Source organism: Dipodomys merriami, unplaced genomic scaffold, assembly GCF_024711535.1.
Source record: "Dipodomys merriami isolate MVZ:Mamm:240054 unplaced genomic scaffold, mDipMer1.0.p SCAF_19, whole genome shotgun sequence".
Lineage (NCBI taxonomy): Eukaryota > Metazoa > Chordata > Mammalia > Rodentia > Heteromyidae > Dipodomys > Dipodomys merriami.
The window spans coordinates 3,892,201-3,913,938 of record NW_027203270.1 but is presented as its reverse complement, the minus strand read 5'-3'; the positions used below and the strand labels follow the sequence as shown (position 1 = coordinate 3,913,938).

At 44.3% G+C, this 21,738-nt stretch overlaps 1 protein-coding gene across 2 annotated transcripts in view; it reads left to right on the top strand.

Moving 5' to 3' along the window:
• Nucleotides 1-21,738, top strand: part of Rnf43 (ring finger protein 43) — a 78,737-nt gene that overhangs the window by 38,256 nt on the left and 18,743 nt on the right. For both annotated transcript variants that reach the window (XM_070027003.1, XM_070027002.1), the window contains exon 3: nucleotides 19,971-20,093. In XM_070027003.1, coding sequence (XP_069883104.1) covers nucleotides 19,971-20,093 — 123 coding nt within the window. The remainder of the gene's footprint in view (nucleotides 1-19,970; nucleotides 20,094-21,738) is intronic.

Here is a 21,738-nt window from a genome sequence, read left to right as displayed (position 1 = left end):
AGCCAAGAGGAGGGAGGAGTCTGCCCCGCCTTCCCAGGACAGACTTTACAATAGGTTTGCAAAGACTAGTGATTAGATTGAGAGAGAGAAGAATACAGTGACTGAAATGCTCAGCCTACAGTCTCTAGGAAAATGGTGGTAAATGAATAAGAGTTTCTGGCTTAGGTGGCATGAGAGGAGAAAGTATTTAGGTTTTGGATAGTTGAGTTTAGGATACCAATAAGACAACAAAGAGCCAGGCACTGGTGGCTCACACCTGTAATCCTAGCGACTCAAAAGGCTGAGATCTGAGGATTACAGTTTGAAGTCAGCCCAGGCAAAAAAGTCCACGTGAATCTTACCTCCAATTAACTACCAAAAAGCCAGAAATGGAGCTGTGTCTCAAGTGGTAGAATGCTAACCTTGAGCAAAAAAAAAAAAAAAAAAAAAAAAAAGCTAAGCATCCAGGCCCTGAGCACAAGTACCTGGACAAAGACAAGGAAAAAATAATGTCTAGTGGATCTATTGAAGTACAGGAGACTGACTTTGACGACCAGTTTGGGAATCATTACTGAAGAAACTAGAGTGCATAAGAATTCCAGAAAAGTGAAAAGAAAGCTCAGAGGACAATTCTATCTCTCTCTCTCTCCCCCTCTGTGTGTGTGTGTATGTGTGTGTGTGTGTGTGTGTGTGTACATTATTTTTTACATTTTTATTTTATGTTGTGCTGGTCCTGGGACTTGAACTTGAGGCCTGGGCACTGTCTCTAAAGTATTTTTCTCAAGGGTAGTGCTATACCACTTGAGCCAGAACTCCACTTCCAGCTTTTTCTGTGATTAATTGGAAATAAGACTCTCATGGACTTTCCTGCCCTGGCTGGCTTTGAACTGCAATCCTCAGATCTCAGCCTTCTGAGTAGCCAGGATTATAGGCATGAGCTGCCAGCACCTAACACATGTTTATATTTAACTGAAAGGAATAGGAAGAGAAGAAAGAAGAGGCAACAGAGAAATGGAAATTTTAGTATAATACCATGTTACAAACAGCAGAGAGACTCAAGAAAGAGTATTCAGTGTGTCAAAGTTATTAAAGGGATATTTGTCTTGCATTAGTATCAATCCCCTAAGAAACAACAGGCATCATTAAGTTCAGACACATTTATAAAGGAAACTTAGGCAGTCAAGATACTCAGTTTTTTGTTACAGATATGTAGTCACATTGTTTGACATTTAAGATGAGCATCTGACTATTTAGCTTGGAACTTGCTAGGTAGTCCAGGCTGGCCTCAAAGTTTTAGACATAGAATTTATAAAATGGGTGGTGTTAATGAAGGGAAAATAAAATAGCTAATGAAGGATTATAAAGTACTTTGATAATATAAAAAGCAACATTAAAGCTGAATAATGATCTTAAGGTAAAAGGTTCCATTAGAAGAATTAAAAGAAAAAGGACAAAGGTAGTGTTGCTTTGTACCTTGATAACAGTGTACACATCAAAAGTGCTACTATTGATCCTCACTGCCCTGTGACCTCTCTCAACTCAGGAATCTGGCCCTCCACCCTAGCGCTTTAAGCACTTCCCTTACCCACTCAGTAAAACGATGGCACCTCCCCAATCGCCCAACAAATGCCAGCAGGAACTTCTGTTCCTTGGAGCCAACTTGGTAACTGAGAAGATTCTTCCTCCAGTTATCAGCACATTGATTATCTTCTCGGGATCTCTTGCTATCTGTACTGAGCAAGAAAAATAAAGAGGTCTAGGCACTTAGGAAATAACAGAGTTCATAGTTCACAGAGAGCAAGTCTAGGGATGTTTGGAATAATTGAACATGCAACCACATTTGCAGTGAGGTGGTCTAAAATCAGTATCGGGGGCCTGGTGAGACTGTCAAGCCAAACAAGGAAGGGGAGTGGTATTATGTTGGCTTCAGACATGATACCATGGGATGGAGAAAAGAAATATAATTCAACTCTTTTTTTTTTTTCCAGTCCTGGGGCTTGAACTCAGGGCCTGGGCACTGTCCCTTGAGCTTCTTTTGCTCAAGGCTAGAACTCTACTACTTGAGCCACAGTGCCACTTCCGGCTTTTTCTGTGTATGTGGAACTGAGGAATTGAACCCAGGACTTCATGCATGCTAGGCAAGCACTCTACCATTAAATCACATTCCCACCTCTAATTCAACTGTTCTTCCACTAATGATAGGGGGAAAGATAGATAGATAGATAGATAGATAGATAGATAGATAGATAGATAGATAGATAGATAGATAGATAGACAGACAGACAATACTCTTAGGAATGAATAGACTCTGAATGTTCCCAGGACTTTTCCATGCAGATCATTGTGTTGAATTTTCATAAAAGTCTTGGTAGGAATTGAAATTCCTTGGAGATACTCAGCTAGTATGGCTGAAAGCCAGTGAGGAACAAGAGTTTCTTTTTAGAAATAAATGAATAAATCTTTTGGAAATAAAGGAACATTAAATTGGCTTGAATAGTCTCTAAATGGTATCTCCTTATACCAAGCATTTCTCATCAAATCTGGAAGTACATTGAAGGGCCTCCAATGGAAAGAGAGAACTTCCAAAGCTATACAGTGAGAGCAAGAAAATCCATCCATTCTTTTCACATTCTCCCAGTATTTCTGTTCTGTGTTCTGAGTTTGCATTCTCCGAGTGTTGACAAATGAATGGCCTTTAAGACCCTTGCTTATATGCATTTGTGTGTGTACAACTATAGATTTACAATGTGATTTTTGTCTCCAGAGAACAGGAACCATTCCTTGTGGGTGGGAGGGTGGAGCACTGTTTTCTTCTGCCTTCAGGATTATGCTGACTCTACACATTGATTCTGAGGGATACTGTGACCGGAGATGGCTTCTTAGGCAGGAAGGTTTTTTCTGAAAGAAGAGTATTTTTTGTTCAAGTGCTAGAAGAGAAAGTAGGCATGATGGTAAGAATTTTAAGAAGGGGAAGAACTCTTCCTTGTCATAAAGTCAAAATTCTGTAAATATGATTTTAAAATTTGGCTTTGGCTGGGAGTGTGGCTTAGTGGTAGAGTGCTTGCCTAGCATGCATGAGGCCCTGGGTTTGATTCCTCAGTTCCACATACACAGAAAAGGCTGGAAGTGGTGCTGTGGCTCAAGTGGTAGAGTGCTAACCTTGAGCAAAAGAAGCTCAGGGACAGCTTCCAAGCCCCAGGACTGGTCAAAAAACAAAAACAAAAAACAAAAATCAAATTCAGGCTTATAAAAAGTATGTAGTAAACCAGGCACAAGTGGCTCATGCCTATAATCCTAGCTACTCAGGAAGTGCAGGTTTGGGGATGGAGATTCAAAGTCATCTTAGGCAGGAAAGTCTGTGAGGTATTTATCTCCAATAAACTAATAAAAAAGCTAAAAATGGAGCTGTGGCTCAAGTGATAGAGCACATGCCTTGAGTAAAAAAAGCTCAGGGACAGCCCCCAGGCTCCAAGTTCACGACCCATGACTGACAAAAAGAAAAAAGAAAAGAAAGAAAGTTGGGCACCGGTGGCTCATGCCTGTAATCCTAGCTACTGACATCAGAGGATCATGGTTCAAAGCCCGCCCAGGCAGGAAAGTTCGTGAGACTCTTATCTCCAATAAACCATCAGAAAACTGGAAGTGTCGCAGTTGCTCAAGTGGTAGAGTGCTTGCCTTGAACTGAAGAGCTGAGGGACAGCGCCCAGGCCCAGAGTTCAAGCCGTTTAAAAAAAAAAATTGCATAGATGGCATTAAGGGAAAATATGAGGACAAGTGATTAAATCTGGGGACTGAACACTGGTCAGAGGATCGGAGAAGGTCCTCATTTAAGGAGCTGAGGGTAAAAAGATATGGACTATAGGATTCTGATTTTGGAGTATAGCTTGAAAAGAAGTGCTGTGTGTATGTGTGTGCCAGTACTGGGGCTTGAGCTCAGGGTCTCACATTCTTACTTGGCTTTTTCACTTATAGCTGTCACTCTACATTTGAGTCACACCTCCATATCTGGCTTTTTCCTGGTTAATTCGAGAGATGAGTCTCTTAGATTTGTCTACCTGAGCTAGCCTAGCCTTGAACTGGGATCCTCAAATCTCATCCTCTGGAGAAGCTAGGATTATAGGTATGAGACATTAGCACTCTACTGTTTTTTTTTGTGTGTGTGTTTTGTTTTTCTTTTGCCAGTCCTGGAGTTTGAACTCAGGGCCTGGGCTCTGTCCTTGAGCCTCTTTGTGCTCAAGGCTAGTGCTCTACCACTTGAGTTATAGTGCCAGTTCCCAGCTTTTTCTGCTTATGTGGTACTGAGGATTCAAACCCAGGGCTTTATGCATGCTAGGCAAGCACTCTACCACCAAGCCACATTCCTAGCTCCTCATTCTTTTCTTTAAATCATTGTATAAAAGTTTTCATTTAGAGTGCCCATTTATATGTACAATACCTCTTGATCGAAGTTACCCCATCCATCATTCACTTCCCCTCACCTGTCTCACCCCCACTCTCTCCTCGAGTTCCATTTTCACATATGTACATCAAGTATTACAACTACATTCTCTCACCATTCATCTATCTTCTTAACTCTATCCCCTCCTGTTACAGCTTCCTGGTATTCATTGGTGAAACTGACTTACAATTTTTTTTGTTTGTTTTGATGATAGTCCTGGGGATTGACCTCAGGGTTTGGGCTCTGTCCCTGAGCCTCCCTGTGCTCAAGGCTAGTGCTCTACCACTTGAGCCACAGCACCATGTCCAGCTTTTTCTGTGTATGTGGTACTGAGGAATCGAACCCATGGCTTCATGCATGCTAGGTAAGCACTCTACCACTAAGCCACATTCTCAGCCCTGTTATAATTTTTTCAACACTCTCTGTAGTGTCAATGGGAAAGGTTAATAAGAGAGAAAAAAGAATTTCACACTGAGCAAAGCTACTGTCTCATCTTGACTAAAGAGTCAAGATGGTGGTGTTTCCATTCCTATTCATGTCTAGAATTCTACCATACAAATGACTTACGTCTATTCCTTTATAGTCCCTTGCAGTTCTAGAGATGCTACTGTTAATAATTACTAAAATATTCAGAGAATGGAAATCCACCAGTGCCAAGATATCCAGGCACCATCCATTCCAATCCAGTGAAACACTGAACCCCAAATGACCAACCCTCCAAGGCTTTCCCAATACTGTCTCTCACTTTTTCTTTTATCCTCCGCCTGGAAAGCGCTACTGTGGGTGGGAATAAAAATCTACTCTCCTGTTGCATCCAGACATCTGCCAGCAGTCTGTTTGCCTTGTTCTTGGCTGGCAAATCATTAAACAGTCCCCTCAAAGCAGGCCTCTTCCCCAGGGCCACCCCATGGACAAGGATTCAAAGCTGTGGTCAAAGGGCTGTCAGCAGTCATGGTGGAGCCCTGGGCTTTCTCCAGCATAGGCCTTTCCTGGCTGTTGCCCCTTCTGCACAGAAGCCTCTTTTGGCTTGCTGTCAACCCCACAATGGCCTCTGAGGGGAGATTGGGCATGTGAGTTGGCTAGTGACTTGAATAATTTGATCTGTTTCCTCCTGATGTAATTTTCTAAATGTAACCGCTCCTGTCCCCTCTATTGTTTCTTTCGTGAAGCACGGTACCATCCTCCTCATTTTTCACACTTTGCAATGTAAATTCAATATGGTGTCATATTGCTTGGGAAGAGCTAGAGAGAAAGAAAGCTGGAAGAGCTGTGTAGCTTCGCCCCCATCCCCCCCCCCCATAATATGCCAGTTTCAATCAGTTGGGACAGTTAAAATTGTATGGAAACATTGGCTTGGCTCATTTGGAGACAATATTTGCCTCTGAGCATTCAGACAAGTCACTTGAAGAAGCCAGCAAGATGGGAAAGAGTCTTCGGGACAGCTTGGAATTCCCTAGTGTCCTAGCAGAGACTGAGCTGAAAGACATGGAGTGTGTGGAAATGACCAGGCTAATTAAACCTTTTTCTCACTTATGCATTGAAATCTCCCAGCTTAGCAATGCTAAGTAGCTCTGTGGGTAGTCCAGCTGGGACTCTGGCGTATTTAAATAAATACTCTGGTTTTCTCAAGTTTCATTTCTTTGCTGTCTTTTCATAAGGACTGTCTGGATTTAGTCTTGGGCCTTTTCAACATCAAAATCTTAACCTAAATAATGACTTAAATACAAACATTAGAAACCTGTTTCTAGCAAGTTTCTAAATTCCTACTGTGTTGATCATGGCTGGAACAAGAACTGAAAAGCATAAAGCAAACTGTACCAAGGCCATTTGTAAATAATACATCAGGCTAAGTGTGAAAGGTCAGTTAGTTACCTTATTGTAGAAAGGGTTCATTAAGTCCAGGCCTTTGAATGCCGGCATCAAAGCATCATCCTGATCTGAGATCCCTATCCTGGAAAACCCTCATTCTGAAAATGAGAGTAGGTATAATCCGTAGAAATAATCATCTGTGTCTATACCTTGGCGTTTCTGCAGAGAAGCTTTTGGAATAAGCTCTGGATGAGGGGCCTCAGTGAGAACTCTTCTAGGATGGAAGCCCAGGACATGATTAGAACTCAAGTGACCCTTCATGACTTCTTTTTGTTGTTGTTGTTGTTCATTGTAGGCTTGAACTCAGGCCTGGGTGCTGACCCTGAGTCTCTTTGTGCTCAAGGCTAGCATTCTACCACTTGAGCCACAGCGCTACTTCCAGTTTTCTAGTGATTAATTGGAGACAAGAGTTTCATGGACTTCCCTGCCCAGGATGGCTTCAAACCACGATCCTCAGATCTCAGCCTCCTGAGTAGCTAGGATTACAGGCTTGAGCCACCAGTGTTGTGCTTTTCAGGACTTTTTTTCTTTTCCTTCCTTCCTTTCTTTCTTTCTTTCTTTCTTTCTTTCTTTCTTTCTTTCTTTCTTTCTTTCTTTCTTTCTTTCTTCTTTCTTTCTTTCTTTCTTTCTTTCTTTCTTTCTTTCTTTCTTTCTTTCTCTTTCTTTCTTTCTTTCTCTTTCTTTCTTTCTTTCTTTCTCTTTCTTTCTTTCTCTTTCTTTCTTCTTTCTTTCTTCCTTCCTTCCTTCTTTCTTTCTTCATTCCTTTCTTTTGTTGGTCATGGGGCCTGAACTCTGGGCCTGGGCGCTGTTCTTCAGCTTTAGGCTAGTACTCTACCACTTGAGCCACAGCGCCACTTCTGGCCTTTTCTGCTTATGTGGTGCTGAGGAATCAAACCCAGAGCCTCATGCATGCAAGGCAAGCATTCTACCATTGAGCCACCTTCCCAGCCCCTTCAGGACTTCTTAATAGGATTCTTGGATGGTTGAACCCTGAATTCCCTTCATGAGGAAAACAGTTCAAATTACACACTGGACTGTTTTCTAAGATCTCTGTGTGTCTGTGTCTGTGCTGTTTGATAAAGGGTATTGTTCTGTAGCCAGGCTGGCCTCAAACTCAGTTCTCCTGCCTAAGCTTTCCAAGTGTTAGAATTGTAGGCATGCACTACCAAGCCCTGTGTCCTCTCCCCATTCCCCCCCCCCCAATTCCTGGGGCTTGAACTCAGGGCCTAACCACTGTCCCTGAGCTTCTTTTTGCTCAGGGTTAGCACTCTACCACTTGAGCTACAACACCACTTCCAGCTTTTTTTGTGGTACTGAGGAATTGAGCCCAGAGTTTCATGCATGCTAGGCAAGTACTCTACCACTAAGCCACATCTCCCTACCCTACCTCGCTGTGTCCTCTTAAGATGTTTAATTTCATGGACCTCAGAACTTTGATATTCCATCTTGTGGCCTTTCTTCCAAAGATCCTTGACATTTGATGGACTCTCTCTTGGCTCATGAGTAGCTTCCTAGTGCCCCCCCTATAACTAGAAGGCTTTCTGGGCTGAGTCAGGACAAAACTTGGCTTCTCTGAATAACTGAGATACATTCTGAGAAAGGCGTTAGGCATTTCTGTCAGTGTGTGAACATCAGAGAAATCGTTCATAAACCTACATGGTGTAAGTCAATCCTCCAACATGGCCTCTTGATACATTTAAGAGACATGGGAAGCTGGGCACCAGTGGCTCATGTCAGTAATCCTAGCTATTCAGGAGGCTGAGAGGATCGTGATTCAAAGCCAGCCTGGGCACAAAAGCCCATGAGACTCTTATATAGGTAGAAAGCATTAAAATAATGATAAAAAGTCTAGTATGATAATAAATCAGTAACAGTCATTTAAATTACTCTCAAACACTATATGCTGTATCTATTTGTAATGCTATACTTTTCTACAACTAGCAGCACAGTAAGCTTGTTTACACCAGCTTCTCCATAAACATGAGTGACGCACTGTGCTCCAGAGTCAGACTAGTTATAAGTACACGGTAGGAACTTTTCAGTTCCATTATAATATTATTGGATGTCACATAGCGTTCTGTAATTACGTGACATCATTATGTGGTGTGTAACTGTAATGGTATAAAAGTTCAACTTTATAGCTGACCATGGTGGTATGCCTGTCATGCTAGCTCCATAGGAGGCTGATAATGAAAGGATCACAGTTCCAATCCAGACTGAGCAGAAAATTCTATGAGTCTTCAGCTCAGTAGAAGAAGCAGAATGTTGGGCTAGGAATGTGGCTTAGTGGTAGAGTGTTTGCCTAGCATGCATGAAGCCATGGGTTTGATTCCTCAGTACCACATAAACAGAAAAGGCTAAAAGTGATGCTGTGGCTCAAGTGGTAGAGTGCTAGCCTTGAGTAAAAGCAGCTCAGGGATAGTGCCTAAGCCCTGAGTTCAGGCCCCAGGACTGACCAAAAAAACAAACAAATAAGCAGAAGGTGGACAGTGTGTATCAATCATGATAGTGATGCAAAAAAGTATAAAATAGCTGGATTGTGGCCTAGGTATGGGTCTGGGCAAAACAGAAAGACCCTTTACAAGAAAAGGGCTTTGCCGGGTACTGGTGGATCATGCCTGTAATCCTAGCTACTCAGGAGGCTGAGATCTGAGGATCACGGTTCAAAGCCAGCCCTGGCAGGAAAGTCCACGAGACTCTTATTTCCTATAAACCACTAGAAAACTGGAAGTGGTGCTGTGGCTCAAGTGGTAGCGTGCTTGCCTTGAGCTGAAGAGCTGAGGGACAGTGCCCAGGCCAGAGTTCAGGCCCCACGACTGACCAAAGGAAAAGAAAAAAGAAAAAGAAAAGGGGTTAGAAGTGTGAATCAGTGATGGAGTACCTGCCTAGCTCACATGAGGCCCTGAGTTCAAACTCTAGTACTGAAGAAAAAAAAAATAAGCTACTCTACCTTTAGACTAAAGACTATGATTTTCCATCTTCTCTCTGTTGGGTTACTGCCAAACTTCCCTTTGATATTGACTTATTTCTAAAGCTATGATAACGTAGCTGTTCTGTTTCTCCTTGCCTCCTTCTACCAATTTATGCCTGTGCTTATGACTCCTGCAAAGGAGCTCAGAAGGGAGATGGGGTCAAGAAAATACCACAACCGAAGCTATTTTCATGTAAAGGATGAAGTTATATTCTGCAGCTTTGACATAGTCTGAGCTGGGTACATTTTTAAAATTGAAGAATGAATCCTTAAGTTGAGCACTATGGCTCATGCTTATAATCCTAGCTACGCAGGAGGCTGAGATCTGAGGATCTCAGTTCAAAGCCAACCCAGGAAGACTCTTATTTCCAATTAAACAGCACAAAGCTAGAAGTGGAGCTGTAACACAAGTGGTAGAGTACCAGGCCAAGAGAAACTTCAAGGTTCGAGGTCCTGAGTTCAAGCCCCAGTATTAGCACCAAACAACAACAACAAAAATGAAGCTTTTATCATTTTTTCCCCTTTTTTCTTTTTAAAATTGTACTGGGGTTTGAACTCAGAGCCTCAATAGAGAGCAAAGGAAATAAGTGTGACTGAATGACTATTCATGGGCCTGAGCTGCTGCGGCCTCTACTGTCAGGACACACCTTTCCCATTCTAGACAAACATTGACTGTTCACTGGGAAAGCATCTCTTCCCAGCATCTGGGTTTGGCAATCTTTGTGGTAGGCTAGAAGAGATGAGATAAATCCTAGCAAGAGAAAGAAGCTGAGGCTGGGAGGCAGAGAGAGCACAGGAGGCAAACTCGGTTTCTGGCTTCTTGAGATGATTAAAATGGATAATCCTAATCTTGGGGGTCCTGAAGCCTTCTGTCACACTTCCGTGCACGGCAGCATTCAGCTGGTGCTTGCTGCAGCAAGGAGATGCCCTCCCGTCAAATATCCCTGGAGGCAGCCTGGTGACACAGGCAGACAGGGAGTTTGAATCTACATGACCTCATTTTCTCTTTTTTTTTTTTTTGTGGTTGGTCGTGGAGCTTGCTCAATCTAGTATCCTACCACTTTGAGACACAACTCAACTTCCTGTTTTCTGGTGGTTAATTAGTGATAAGAATCTCATGGACTTCCTTGCCCAGGCTAGCTTGGAACCATGCTGCTCAGACCTCAGCCTCCTAAGTAGCAAGGATTACAGATGTGAGCTACCAGTGCCCGACTTTTAACTAGGTGTAAAACCATACACGAAGCTGGGCGCTAATGGCTCACTTCTGTAATCCTAGCTACTCAGGAGCCTGAGATCTGAGGATTGAGGTGTGAAGCCAGCCCAGGTAAGAAAGTCCATTAGACTCTTATCTCCAGTTAACCACCGAAAAGCTGGAAATGGTGCTGTGGCTCAAGTTGTAGAGTGCCAGCCTTGAGTGGAAAAAAGCTAAGGGCAGCACCCATGCCCTGAGAATAAGCCCTAGTACTGACACAAAATAACCCCCCAAAACTATAGACATTCTGTAACTTGCAGCTCACTTCCCTCATCTTATTTCGTTTTTTGGTGCCAATGCTAGAGCTTGCACTCAGCCTTGAGCTCTTGCTTGGCTTTTTTGCTCAAGTCTGATGCTCTGTCACTTGAGCCATACCTCCAGTTTCAATTTTCCTCATCTTAAAAGGCAAATTTGGGGTTTTACTTTTGAGCTGGGGGTCTCACCATGTTAGCTGGCTTAGTCAGAATTCATGAGCTCAAGCAGCTCTCTTGCAATAGGGACTGTAGGCCTGTACCACCAAACTTAGCTAAAAGGAAGTTTAGAAGGTTCTTACAGGTATGAACCAGACTCAGCTGTCAAGACTTGTGTTTTTTCTATAAACTAGATTGAAATAAATCTCTATTCATTCCTTTATCAAATACTAAGAGCCTATGTTATACAGAGCTTCAAATTGGACTTTCTATAAACTCAGTTTATTCCCCCAGAAGATTTTGCCCCCTTGCTTGCTATTAGATTCAGACAAGTTACTTTTCTTGCCACTCCTTTTACCCATTAACCATCTTCTGTTGGACAACTCCCATCATAGCCTGTGATTACGCTTTTCTCTCGACACTAACATCATCTTCTTTTGTAGCTTAAAAAAATTACACAATGTGCCAGGTGCCAGTGGCTCACACCTATAATCCTAGTTATTCAGGAGGCTGAGAGCTGAAGATTGCAGTTCAAAGCCAGCCGGAGAAGGAAAGTCTGTGTTAGCTCTTATCTCCAATTAATCACCAAAAGACTGGAAGTGAAGATGTGGCTCAAGTGGTAGGGTGCCAGCCTTGAGCAACTAGGGCTAAGGAATCATCATGCCCAGTCCTTGAGTTCAAGCCTCAGTACACACACACACACACACACACACACACACACACACACACACACACACACACACACACACACACACACACACCCTTAATATACTTTCCCTAGCAACTAGGGCTAAGGAATCATCATGCCCAGTCCTTGAGTTCAAGCCTCAGTACACACACACACACACACACACACACACACACACACACACACACACACACACACACACACACACACACACACACACACACACACACACACACACACACACACACACACACACACACACCCTTAATATACTTTCCCTAGCAACTAGGGCTAAGGAATCATCATGCCCAGTCCTTGAGTTCAAGCCTCAGTACACACACACACACACACACACACACACACACACACACACACACACACACACACACACACACACACACACACACACACACACACACACACACACACACACACACACACACACACACACACACACACCCTTAATATACTTTCCCTGTAAAATGGTTATTAAGAAAATAGATAAAGACAAACTCCTCCTGAAAATTCTCCAGTGTCCCAATTTCATTCATTAGGAAACTCAGCCCTCCCAAAGAGACAGACACAGGAAAATGTGAGGATGGGAAATAGGTCTCAAGGTTTCCAGATCCACACCAGACAGTCACAACCAGGATAGAATCTGTAGCTGTGGGCACCGGCCTGGCCTCTGTGTAAGCTATTCTAGTGTGCGAGATAGAAGCAGACCATCAGGCCAGTCTGTTTCTTCCCAACCCCCTGGCAACGGGAGCTTTATGATGGTGCCAGAGATAAAAGCCAGGTAGTTCTAAGTTCAGGTAATGGAGGTTGCACCGGGGAGGATGATTATAAAATCTGAAAAGAGGAAATGGCAAGAAGGATGCCTTTGATGCCTAGCCAACGTTCCTGATTACAAAGGTAAAATTGTAGCAGGCAGTAAAGTTACCTGGCCAAGGCCTAGGTGAAGGTCTGTGCCTGGAATCAGAGAACTAAGAGGTTATTGCGGCAGAGGTGGGGGAGGAGGGTGCTGGGAAACAGGAGACAGTAAAGAATGGCTTGCAAAAAAGCACACACCGCAAGAGGAGGAGATGCTGTGGATAAGTAAGGCCAGCATTAAGTTGGGGCTCACTTGAGCCCTGGAATGCCCTTTGTGAGGAGGTAATGAGATCACATGGCTTCCTTCACGGGAAGGAGTCAGGCTGAGAACTGGAAGAGCTTGTTTAGTAAGGTTTGGGGGGCAGAGCACAGGAGGGAAGTGACCGTGGATAATGAGCTCTCCCAGACTGCGCCTTGTGGAATGCTGGCATTTAGAGGCTCTGTTGACCGCTGAGGAAAGAGTCAGAAAGGGCTCTGTCTCTTCCAGGAATAAGAAGAGATTTATTATTATAGGTGCAGTAATAAAACCAGCTCTCATTTAATGAGCACTTACTAAGTGTTGGGCTCTGTGCTAGGCCCTTACTAGCCATTATCTTTAGTCTTCCCCACAATCAGGAAGCACTTTTGTTTCCATTCTGAAAGTGAAGAATGTGAAACTCAGAAAGGTTAAGTAACTCACTCAGGGTCACACAGGTAAATAATGTTGTTAGAATTTGAACCTTAGGTCTGTCTTGGGAAAGACAGGAATTAATCGGAATAAGTAAGTAAAAGAAGGAAGACAGAAAACAGAGTCAAATATACCTGTAATCCCAATGCTCAGAAAAATCATGAGTTCAAAGTCAGCCTGGGATATATAGCATGACCTTGTCTCAAAAATAAAATGAGGGGGGGCTGGGAAGGTGGCTCAGTGGTAGAGTGCTTGCCTTGCATGCATGAGGCCTGGGGATCAATTCCTCAGCACCACATAAGCAGAAAAAGCCAGAAGTAGGCTGTGGTTCAAGTGGTAGTGCACTAGCCTTGAGCTGAAGAGCTGAGGGACAGCGCCCAGGCTAGATAGAGTTCAAGCCCCACAACCAACCAAAAAAAAAAAAAAAATACTGGGCACTGATAATCCTAGCTCATCAGGAGGCTAAGGTCTGAGGATCTCAGTTCCAAGCTAATCCAGGTAGATAAATGTAAAAGACTCATATCCCCCCCCCCCCCGCCAAAAAAAAAAGCTAGAACCGTAGGCATGGCTCAAGTGGTAGAGTGCCAGCTGTGAGCAGAAAACACCTAGCAAGATTTTGAGGCCCTGAGGTCAAGCACCAGTGCCTAAACACTAAATAAATAGATGGATAGATATATAGATGATAGATACCTGGATAAATGGACTGACAAACAGGCTGGGCATAATGGCAGACATCTATAGTCCTAGCTAGTCAGAAAGCTAAGACAGAAGGATCAGTTGAGTCCAGGAGAGTGACAGGGAGGGAAGGAGAGTTTGCACATCTTTATACAGGGGTGTAAATGGTATGCAAAGCCAGTTTGGTTCTGAATGACTTGCACAGTGAAAGCAGGCTTTGCTTGATTTGTCCTCCATCTGCAGGGAACTCTCCCAACCATGCCCTCGCAAGATTCTGCAAGCCATTGCTTTTGGCTCCTCTCCCTGTGTCAGTGAGAGGACAGGTAGCCACAGGTGGAAATCACATTTGCATCTTTGTTATTAGGAATCCTAAGGAGACCAGTGTGTCTGATCTGTTTCTCCTCTGGAGCCTTCTCCTGGCTGAAGTGCCAGGAAGAGGAGGGCAAAGATGATGTTGGTTACACGCAACCACCCAGACTGGCACCGCTTTGCTAAGTGGTAAACAGTCTTGGTGGGAATGGCTGGTTGTCTCCATTCTGATAATATAACAGAGTCAAACCATACAAGGTGCAGAAAGTGTATAACTGTATAAGAAATGTCACGTAATATACTTTCTAATTAAATCTGACTCCAAGGCTCTGCTCCCTTAGGTGGACTTTCATCTTCAATAAATTACCAAAAAGCCAGAAGTGGAGCTGTGGCTCAAGTAGTAGAACACTAGCCTTGAGCAAAAGAAGCTCAAGGACAGTACCCAGGCCTTGAGTTCAAGCCCCAGGACTGACATGTGTGCATGCAGGCATGCGTGCATGAGTTCAAGCACGTACACACACACTGAGAACTAGAACTATTTTGTTCTGTGTCTTTTCCTTTCCTCCATTCCAAGAAGGTAGCCTCACCTTCTATTTCTTTGTGTTTCAAGGGATCTTCCCTTCAGAGTATCTCGAAATTCCAAGGTTTTAGGAAAATGAGAATGTCCAAGGAATCCCTCTGATATTTGTTCTTGCCAGTTACCACAGATAGGTCCCTTGTTTAAACACAGGTGTTTCCTTGACACTTCTGCAGGTTCATTGTCTCTGCCAGTGTCCACAGCTGAGTTATTCTCCAAGGGGCCCATCCCTTCCAGAGCACAGCTGCAAGTCCCCATTACTTGGTGCATCTCAGGCTCCTTAGAGACTTTGACCACCCCTTTCCCTAGGCCTACCCCCCCCCCATACACACACTCCTTTCTGCCTTTAGGATACTTACATTTTTCTCAATGAGTTCATTCCCCCCCCCCCTCCGCTGGAAGAGAGGTCTTTTGGCAAATAGACTTGAGGCAAGGGAATGGAAGGTGAGGCTACCTTTTTGGAATGGAGTAAAAGGGAAAGACAGAACAAAATATTCATAGCTCTCGGTGGTGGTGGTGGTGGTAGTGGTGGTGGTGATGGTGGTGTGTGTGCGCGCACGTGCTTGAACTCAAGGCCTAGGTGCTGTCCTTGAGCTTCTTTTGCTCAAGGCTAGCACTCTACCACTTGAGCCATAGTTTCATTTCTGGCTTTTCGGTAGTATATTGGAGATAGGAGTCTCAAAGGACTTCCCTGCCCAGACTGGCTTCAAACCATGAGCTTCCTGAGTAAGAAGGATTATAGGCATGAGCCACTGGCTCTCAGCTTTTTTGTTCTTTTAGTGCATTAGAGGGGGGAAAAAAACCTCAATTATCTCTGTTATCCTATGATATTATTGAAAGCAAAAGCACCAAAGTCCCTCTGGACCATCCCTTCTCCAAATCCTCTCCCAGAGTAACTATGATCAAGATGGTGTATACATGTTGTCTTTACAGTTAACTATTAGCTCTCTAGTTGTAAACCTCCCATAGTTAGTCAAGAAATATGAAGTGCCCGGTGTGCAGCAGGCACTGGGGCCAGATTTCCTCCAGGAGAGAGGAAAAGCAACGGATAATTCTAATATAGTGGGGTAAGTCTATGATTAGGGAAATGCACGACCCAGCCACAAGTGCCAAATGTGTTTAGGGAAATGAAGCAAGTTATTTCTGGACATGGATTGCCAGGAGGGAAGAGATATGTGAAGGGAAAGTAAGCTGTGTGGCAAGGCCAGAGAACAAAACTCAGTCCAGCCTTTTATGTGTAAGAGTGCATACTTGGAACTGGGGTGTGTGGCTTAAGTAGTAGAACACCAGCCATGAGTAAAAAAGCCAAGCAAGAGCACGGAACCCGGGCAGGGAGGGTGGCTCAGTGGTTGAGTGCTTGCCTTGCATGCATGAGGCCCTGGGTTCAATTCCTCAGCACCACATAAGCAGAAAAAACCACAAATGGCACTGTGGCTCAAGTGGTAGTGCACTAGCCTTGAGCTGAAGAGCTGAGGGACAGCGCCCAGGCCTAGAGTTCAAGCCCAATGACCGACAAAAAAAAAGAAAAGAAAAGAAAGAAGAAGAGCATGAGACCCTAAGTTCAAAATCCAGTATCAGTACCAAAAAAACATACTTCATATCAAAAACTTGAAGACTTGATCTTAGAGCTCTTATTCCTTGTCCCTGAGCTTTTTTTTTTCCCTTTTTTTAACTCAAGGCTAATGCTCTACCACTTGAGCATTTTAGTGGTTAATTGGAGATAAGAATCTCACAGACTTTCCTGCCCAGGCAGGCTTTAATGTGATCCTCAGATCTCAGCCTCCTGAGTAGCTAGGATTACAGGCGTGAGCCATCCCCAGCCCAGCTTTGTGGGATCTTAAAGTAGAGAGTAACATGCATAAGTTAGCATTTCAGACCATCTTGGCTGCAGTACAGAGAAATGAATGGGGCAGCGTGACCCTAGTTAGGTTACTCCAGTAGATCAGGATAGCAGTGATAGTAGGATACCTTAGAATGTATTAAAGTAGCCATAATGAGAATGGAAGAAGGCAGATAATAAGAAAAATGATTATGGCTAGGAATGTAGCTTGGTGGTGGAGTGCTTGCCTAGCATGCATGAAGCCCTGGATTTGATTCCTCAGTACCACACAAACAGAAAAAAACAGAAGTAGTGCTGTGGCTCAAGTGGTAAAGTTCTAGCCTTCAGCAAAAGCAGCTCAGGGACAATGTCTAGGCCCTGAGTTCAAGCCATAGGACTGGCAAAAGAAAAAAAAACAACCAAAAAAAATCACTGGCCCACAATATTTGCTCAATATACAGTTATATCTTATGCTCCTCTTCCTCATTATTGTTAGCATGGACGATGGAGGGTTCACACCATTCATAAGAAGTTCCAAACTCCAGAAAATGGAGTTAGACTGAATGAAATTCTAATCTTGTGTGACCTGGATGATCTTGAGCCTCAAAACTCCATTTTTTATCGGTAAATGTTAACACCTATCTCATAGTGAGAGGCAGAAAGCCCTGGCATGCAAGAGACATTTACTAATAGTTAATCTCCTGGGGCTGGGAAGGTGGCTCAGTGGTAGAGCGCTTGCCTTGCATGCCTGAGGCCCTGGGTTCGATTCCTCAGCACCACGTAAGCAAAAAGAAAAAAGCTGGAAGTGGTGCTGTGGCTCAAGTGGTAGAGCGCTAGCCTTGAGCTGAAGAGCTGAGGGACAGCGCCCAGGCCCAGAATTCAGGCCCCACGACTGGACCCCCCCCCCAAAAAAAAATAGTTAATCTCCTCACATTCCTTCTTCCATATTTGTTGGTTCAGAACTAGGCAAATCAGGTGACTCTTGACATCTTGTTTTCCCCTTTCCCCTTGTCAGAGGCAACCCATAATACAGCACTGCTCTGTGAATGCTGAGGCCTGGGGAGTGGGGCAGGGGGGCATGGTGGGCAAATATTTGCTCATCCTTCTGTACAGATGACTCTTTTTCAAAGTAAACTTTGCCTTTCCCATTTGGCCCTCTAGTCAGTAGAAGGCATCTTGGGGTCATCATGGAAAACCTGACCTGTAAAGGGAGGGGAGGAGCAAGCCAAGCAGTAGACTTTGAGGCTCTAACTTGTCCTTCCTGAAGGACTCCTGTGGGCCTGTTGGAGCAGCTGGCTTCTGAATCTCTATCACAACATCTCTCTACAGTCACCAGAGTAATCCTTCCCCGCTCCCTGCTGTGTGGCTGGCTTACTGGTCTCTCAGCCTCACCTCCTCCCTTCTCATGGCAGCCTATATCTTCCTATAGTCTCTTTCTACCTGGTACATCGGCATAGGCAGCTTTCTATGCCAGGAATGTACCATTCCATCTCCACTCCCTTTTGTTGGTCCAGTCTAGCTGAAAAATGCCATCTATTCCACCTCCAGGGAAATTCTCAAATCACCTCTCACAATAAATTCTCTGTCCTCCCCTATGACATAGATTATTAATTTAACTCTGGTGTCCTGCAATAAGCCCTTGAACAAACTGGCAGCAAAACACACAGCACAGGGTGTTTACTAGCTTGTCTTCTGAGCTTCTTCCAGATGAGGAACCTGACTTACTCGTCATTGACACCTCAATGTGTTGGACAGTGTCTGGCACCATAGAGCCTTCAGGGTGGATAGAATTAAGAAATGAATGGCTACATGGTTGGGTGGATGGGCAGGTGGACAGACTTATAGAGCTTGTTGAGCCAGTAGCTACAGCGTCACTAAAGTGAGAACCTCAATTTCATGCCAGCCATTTTTTTGTTGTTTGAGAACGGAAGTGCATAACCTTTCTCCCCGAATAAACATTTATCACCACCAGACTAATAATCCTGAAATTCTGGAAGAATGTAATACTTCTTTTTTTTTTTTTGTCAGTCGTGGGGCTTGAACTCTGGGCCTGGGCACTGTCCCTCAGCTCTTCAGCTCAAGGCGAGCACTCTACCACTTGAGCTACAGCGCCACTTCCGGTTTTCTGGTGGTTTATTGGAGATAGGAGTCTCACGGTCTCTCCTGCCCGGGCTGGCTTTGAACCGAGATCCTCAGATCTCAGCCTCCTGAGTAGCTAGGATTACAGGCATGAGCCACCAGCGCCTGGCTTGTAATGCTTTCTTATCAGAAATATACATATACAGAGGGAAGGAGGGAGAGAGAAAGAGAGAGAGAAAGAGAGAGTAAAAGTGGTGAGCCGGGTACTGGTGACTCATGCCTATAATCCTACTTACTCAGGATCATGGTTCAAAGCCAGCCCTGGCAGGAAAGTCCATGAGACTTAACTCTAGTTAACCACCAGAAAACTGGAAGTGGTGCTGTGGCTCAAGTGGTAGAGCATTAACCTTGAGCTGAAGAGCTGAGGGACAATGCCCAGGACCAGAGTTCAAGCCCCAGGACCAACCCCCCCCCCAAAAAAAAGTGGCAGTGCCTGTCCCTTTCTATCCATCATTAACATTATCATCTTCATAAATCTTAAAATTCTCCATGGTTTCTCTGATAGTTCTTTCTTGAAGTGCTTCAGACATCGGCATCCGTCGGGAGGGAAGTGTCAGCAGCTCCTTTAAATAGGAAATCTATGATATGGGAGTCCCTGGCCCATAGGCATATCTAGGACCAAATAAATCTTTCTTTGTTCTTTAGTACTCTAACATGTTATTCTGGGAAAATTAGACTCCAATGGGTCTTATAATCATCTTGCATGAGAGGAGTTATATAACAAGACCATTTCATCCTTCTGAGGGCATCCTCAGATTTCTGGTAGCACATGGCCCACTTCCCCTTTTTTTTTTTTGTCGGACATGGGACTTGAACTCTGGGCCTGAGCGCTGTACCTCAGCATTTCAGCTCAAGGCTAGCACTCTACCACTTGAGCCACAGCACCACTACCGGTTTTTCTGGTGGTTTATTGGAGATAAGAGTTTCACAGACTTTCCTGCCCTGGCTGGCTTTGAACCATGATCCTCAGATCTCAGCCTCCTGAGTAGCTAGGATTACAGATGTGACCCACCGGCATCCAGCCCACTTCCCCTTTATGGGTTGCTCAACACCAGCTGGATTTAGAGGTACACAATCTGTGTGTGGGCCTGCCATATTCCTAGGGTCAGGAATGGTGCTGCTCCAGGCTTCGGCCTTAGCCAAACTTTATCCAACATATTTTCTTCTCTCTGTCAACTAGTGGTTCCTAGATTTTTATGAAGCACTAAGACCTACTTTCTCATAGGACTAAGACATCTAGCTGGAACTGGCCTGGAATAGCATAGAAAGGCCTACTCCCTAACCTGGGGCTTTGTCTTTCTCTGCAGTCCCATCCCTTGTACCTGTGCAATGCCAGTGATGACGACAACCTGGAGCCTGGATTCATCAGCATCGTCAAGCTGGAGAGTCCTCGACGGGCCCCTCGGCCCTGCCTGTCACTGGCCAGCAAGGTAGAGTCATACTTGATCCCCGTACACATGCCTTGATCTGTGCCCAACTCTGGGCTGTAAGAAGCCTCTATTCTCTGTTGTCCCCTTGTCTTCCAAGAGTGATCTATGCCGTTTCTTCAGGTTTTCCTAACATGACCAGTTAGGGAGAGGTAGAAATTCCTTTCTCCACCAGTCAGCATTAGAAGAACTTTGTGGCTTTTATCCCAGCATAGGCTTAGTCATCCCCTCCATCACTGAGAAGGGCCAAGCCCCTTTCCCTTCCCAGCACCACAGCAAAGACAAGTTTTTTCTGCTGGTATCAGTGGCTCACATCTGTAATCCTAGCTACTCAGGAGGCAGAGATCTGAGGTTCAAAGCCAGCCCCAGCAGGAAAGTCTTTGAGATTCTTACCTCTAATTAACCACCAGAAAACCAGAAGAGTTGTGACTTAGAGGGGTAGAGTACTAGACTTGAGCAAAAAAGCTCAGGGTCATTTCACCCAGGCCCTGAATTCAAGTCCCACAACTGACCCAGAGAGAGAGAGAGAGAGAGAGAGAGAAAGAGAGAGAGAGAGAGAGAGAGAGAGAGAGATTTTTTCCATCCTCAGAAACATTGACAGAGCACTTCCGCACTGTTATAATAACCCTTAAAATGATTACACGTTGCTTCTGAGGTTGCAAAATGCTGGCCTGCAAGCTAGCTTTGGTTTGCACCAGGGTTGTATTTAGCTCATGCTAAATGTAAGTAACCTTTTCAAATAAATTAATTGCCACATTAAAAAATAATAAAAATGCTAGCAAGAGCCAGGCTCACACCTAAAATTTTAGCTACTTGGGAGGCTGAGATCTGAGGATCAGGCAGGAAAGTCTGTGAACGTATTATTTCTAATTAACCAGTAAAGACAGAATTGGAGCTTTGGCTCAAGTGGTAGAATGAAAAAAGCTGTAGGACAGCACCTAGGCCTTGAGTCCAAGCCCCAGTATACACACACACACATACACACACACACACACACACACACACACACACACACACACACACACACACACACACACACATTTTTTTTTAATACTAGCAAGTGCTAGGCCCTGAGTTCAAACCCCAGTACTGAAAGAAAAAAAAAAAACTTGAAAAAGTTCTATTAAAATTCAGTTTTTCACTGGGCACCAGTGGCTATTGCTTGTCATCCTATCTACTTAGGAGGCTGAGATCTGAGGATCATAGTTTGAAGTCAGCCCCGGGCAGGAAAGTCTGTGAAACTCATCTCCAAATTAACCACCAAAATGCCTGAAGTAGAACTGTGGCTTAAGTGGCAGTATGCTAGCCTTGAGCAAAAATGCTCAGGGACCGTGCTCAGGCCCTGAGTTCAAGCCCCAGGACTGGCACACACACATACACACACAATCTAAAATTCTGCCACCCAGAGCTCCCACTATTCTTTAGCCACAGTATGTTGATTTCACAGCATGGGGACACCTGGCAAGCACCCAGGTTGCAGCCAAAGATTTTCCCCTCATCCTCTGGAGGGCAGCTCTCCTGAAGGATAGTTGAGACGTGGACACCGTGAAGAGAGGATCACATGGTCAGTGCCCTTGGCAGTGCTTTTGGGCCTCTGTTTCTATTGCTATAAAATGAGATTTGAATTGCTTATCCCCAAGATTTTTGT